This window comes from Agrilus planipennis, unplaced genomic scaffold (genome assembly GCF_000699045.2).
Source record: "Agrilus planipennis isolate EAB-ADULT unplaced genomic scaffold, Apla_2.0 scaffold61, whole genome shotgun sequence".
Taxonomy (NCBI): domain Eukaryota; kingdom Metazoa; phylum Arthropoda; class Insecta; order Coleoptera; family Buprestidae; genus Agrilus; species Agrilus planipennis.
In genome coordinates this window covers 1079375-1083348 of record NW_020438922.1, presented here as the reverse complement: position 1 = coordinate 1083348, position 3974 = coordinate 1079375, and the positions used below count along the sequence as shown (strand labels likewise).

General features: G+C 34.6%; 1 protein-coding gene across 1 annotated transcript in view; it reads right to left on the bottom strand.

The window, feature by feature from the left end:
• LOC108732728 (1-phosphatidylinositol 4,5-bisphosphate phosphodiesterase epsilon-1-like) overlaps positions 1 to 3974 on the bottom strand; it is a 241495-nt gene that overhangs the window by 98736 nt on the left and 138785 nt on the right. Inside the window, exon 4 of the mRNA XM_025973852.1 lies at positions 250 to 413. Coding sequence (XP_025829637.1) covers positions 250 to 413 — 164 coding nt within the window. The remainder of the gene's footprint in view (positions 1 to 249; positions 414 to 3974) is intronic.

The window sequence follows — 3974 nt, the reverse complement described above, 5'->3', positions numbered from 1 at the left end:
ATTTAATTTCTTTTTATATTATTCTCTTTGAAATTTAGCAGACAGTTTATAAAATTTAAAATATAAATGCCTTGTCATATTCAAAGTTTAATTGAAGCCTCTTTGCTATTTTTCTGTGATAAAAGAAAGTCACGTGGGGGTCCCATGGATGTTTTTACTGCAGAATGGATCATCAATTTCACACAGTTTCTGCTTTTTATACGATAAAGTGGATGGGAAGATTTAGACCAATAATAATATAAAATTTACCTGATAAAATAACCGATATTCGCTATCTGCCAAGCGCAGTGCAACCTCTTCTGGGAAGTGCAGCAGTTCCTGGAGTTCCTCCAGCTCTGTGACACTGCTACTATACAGCGTTGGCTCGGCGCTGCTGCACGATTGCGCTGCCAGAGAAGTCCTCTTCTCCAGTTCTGCAACAAAAAGGAGAAAACGAATTTATTTTTGTCCTATTTGGCAAACGCACTAACTGCAGTGTTATACTAAGTTGCCTATAAAATTCTTTAAGTGTATGTATTTGGAGCTTAAATTCAGGCTTCACTTCAACTTAGAATTGGGTCCTACTTATATCCGTCACAGTCTTTCTCATATTGTTCTTATAAACGAGTGTAATTCGTAAAGTGGGTTTTGAGTTATAGATAAAAAAGGTTTTTATACAAATTGTCCAAAAATACTGGAATGCAAGGGAAGAAAAAGTAGGGTAAGAGATAACAATAAAATAAGAGAAAAAGACTTAGAAGTCGTTGATTTTCGATGTCTAGGATATTCAAATAACTCAGGAGGGATGGAGTGGTACAGATATGGGATAACGCAAAGTAGTCTAGTATGGGTGTGAAATATGGACACTGGACTCTAGGAAAAAGAAATGATTGAAAACCTTTGAGGTGTGATGATGGTGGTGATATGCTTTAAGGGTTTAAGCCAGGTTATGGTGAGAGAGACCTCTCTCATTGGCTTGTGTGAAATAGTATGACCCGAAGGTTTTAAATTAGGTTATGGTGACAGGGGACTTTTTAATAGGCTTATGTGTAAAGTGCGTTGTAGCAAGGGTCTTAACTTATGGCACCTAGAAAAGGTTTTCTCCAATTGCATGGGTGCACTATAGACTTAAGTAAGGTTATGATGAAAGAGGATTTTCTGATTGGGATATCAAGCATTGAAAATTGTTGTTTTTTTGTGTATTGATACTTATAATGGGTAGTTTGTGATATCGATTTTATTAGGTACTTTTCTTATATCTACACGCCATTTAGTTATCAAGCGGTTTACGTGTGCGACAAACGTTATCTATAGAGTTGCTCTTTGTGGGCGAAATGAGCCCAATAAATTACTATTTGTGGAAAAGCTGATAGCTTATCGGTAACAATTATTGCCTCCCATTATTGCATGCTAAACAATTAGGTGAAAGCAAAAGGCTTGTTGTTTCTGTTTGCTGCTTTATAATATAAACATACTCTTTGTATACGGAATATTCACCGATGTTCAACAACAGCTAATCAATTCGATTGTTATTTTGCAATATATTCAAGCTGAAAATTATGTCAAACGTTTCAATAAGTCTATTGTTATGATAACGTTACAATATTGTTGTCCACTGGAGCGACAAAGGATTCAAAAGCAAACCAACCCCATTGTCCTGTATTATATGATATTGTATGCAGATAAAAACTTTACTGCTTCATTGTAATAAGCCTTTCGATTAGGTTTTAGGCTACGCGACGAATGAAGGCTAGAATTAATGTCTTACTTATACATTTTCATCGATGAGAATAAATTTTCATTCCGGAATCCAATTTTTTGATACCTCCTGCTTTCGTACAATTTTCTAAATTGCATTTCTACCCTAAAATTGCAAATATAGTTTTTATATAAAACATTTGGTTTTTATCAGGAAGTATCTAATGAAAACACACTTGAAGATCCTTGTTGGAGGTGCTGTTACGACCTTTTACCAACTTTTATTCGATTTTACTCGAGAACACTTTGCGGAAGCCATTATCAACACATTTTTCATTTATTTGAAACGTTTAATGATCTGAATAAACAATTTTCTTCCTATATCCAATTCACAAGTTTTGCGATCAGGTGATATGTGCCTATTTGAAGGATCCTAAAATATTTTTCAGGGATTTCAATAATATGTAACCGACAGTGCGGGAATCCGGCCCCCACTTGACCAGTTTTTTTTATTTAATATATTTAATATTTTGGTACTATTTGTAAATCTATCTACTGCTTCTTGGTTCCTGTTAGAAAACATTATTATCATTATATGTACGCGCCACAATAGACTGCTCCTGTCGAAAAAATACTGTTCTACTGTTAAAAAGCTTAAAAGATAATTACTGAGTTTGTTTTAAATTCTGTATCTCATTAGGACGCCATTAGGTCGTGTTTTGTAAANGCTCTACACACCTATAAAACTTTTGCTTTGTTTTCTATTGTTAATTTATATACATTTTTGTTTTAAGAAATTGCTAAACATTTTCGTCTAGTACTGTACAGTTCTAGCCGATCTCCTAAGACCGCCCATCGAGAGCTCTGCTCGTTCAAGCTTGTTCCAACTATTTCTGTCTTGCTCACGCCTAGTGTGTATTCTTTCTATGTTCGCGCAGATATCTTCAAGGTCACAATTCAAACAAATTGAAATGGGCTGTATTTATGGATGTATAAGCTAAAGCTTCCGTAAGTAGTATTCAGTTAAAGATTTTGCACATTTTTATTTATTTCTGGTATAGTTTTGAGTAACTTTTCTTCACATCAATGTATTTCTTTATTTCTACGTTGTGAAGTTTTTATGTTTCGGGGAGTAGCACCATTAATGATCTTATTGGACCTTACTTCTCAAGTTCGAGTTCAAGTTTTAGGCATTTTGGGGGAAGAGGGTCATTTAAAGCTTAGGGTGGGTTACATGAAGGGTTACTTAATATTCTGTTTTGTCAAAAAAAACCCAAAACAATATTTTAGTGGATATCCGATATTTTGCGTAACGTTTAAACGGTGGGGGTTCAATAGGGGTTAATTATTGATTAATAAAAATAGTTGGAGAAGTCAACTGAAGCAGATTTACAGAGGAGCATTTCCCCCCTCCTGCTCTATCTTTAATTACTTGGTGTTCCGGTATTAGTGGTGTGGTCCAGATGCACCGTTCCGTTTGTAGAGTACGAAAAGGAGTTGGAAATTAACAATCCGGTGACGGGATTGCAATTCAACGTTCAAATGTAGCTAATTGCGACCACAAACGTCCTATCAAACGATAGCAATCTCAATTTAGTTTGCATTTCGAACGCTTAACTTACTAATTGCTTCAGCGGCTTCCGTAAACGCCCAAGATAGTGGAAATCGAAATTGCATTTTCTGAATATTAATTCAATGAAAATTACTATGCTGAAGGTGACGGCATAAAGGGACTACCGCGGTCTCCTGCCAATTTGCTTTCTAAAAATTGCGTATGAAATTACAAAAAGAACAGGAAAGGATAGTAGGTCCTTCAATGGTCATTAATAGAACAGACATCCTTTTTGTTTCTTTTTTTTATATTTTTTGATTTATTGTTATTTTTCAATTCTGTTTGCTTGGAAAGTTTGCATTTTGATATTTTTTAATTTACTAGCTTTTCCCCGCGGGTTCGCTCGCAGAAATTAATATTGTTTCTCCACAAAACCTTTTAACTCCCAATTCACCTATACAACGTTTTAATTTTATGTAATGTCGCCATCTTGGACTTCAAATACAAAACGTAGCAACAACATTTCATCCTTAAGGGTTGATTTTTAAAAATTACCAAAGCACATATTTGCTTAATTTCAACAACCTTCGAGTACATCCGAGTAGGTACAAATAAAATATACCCCATGCAAACGTTGCAATCTCTTTTCATTTGATTAATAATATCAAACAGTATATATATACCAAGTTTCAAGTAAATTCAACCACAAATAAAGTATGTCCTAAACAAAAATTGCAACACCTTT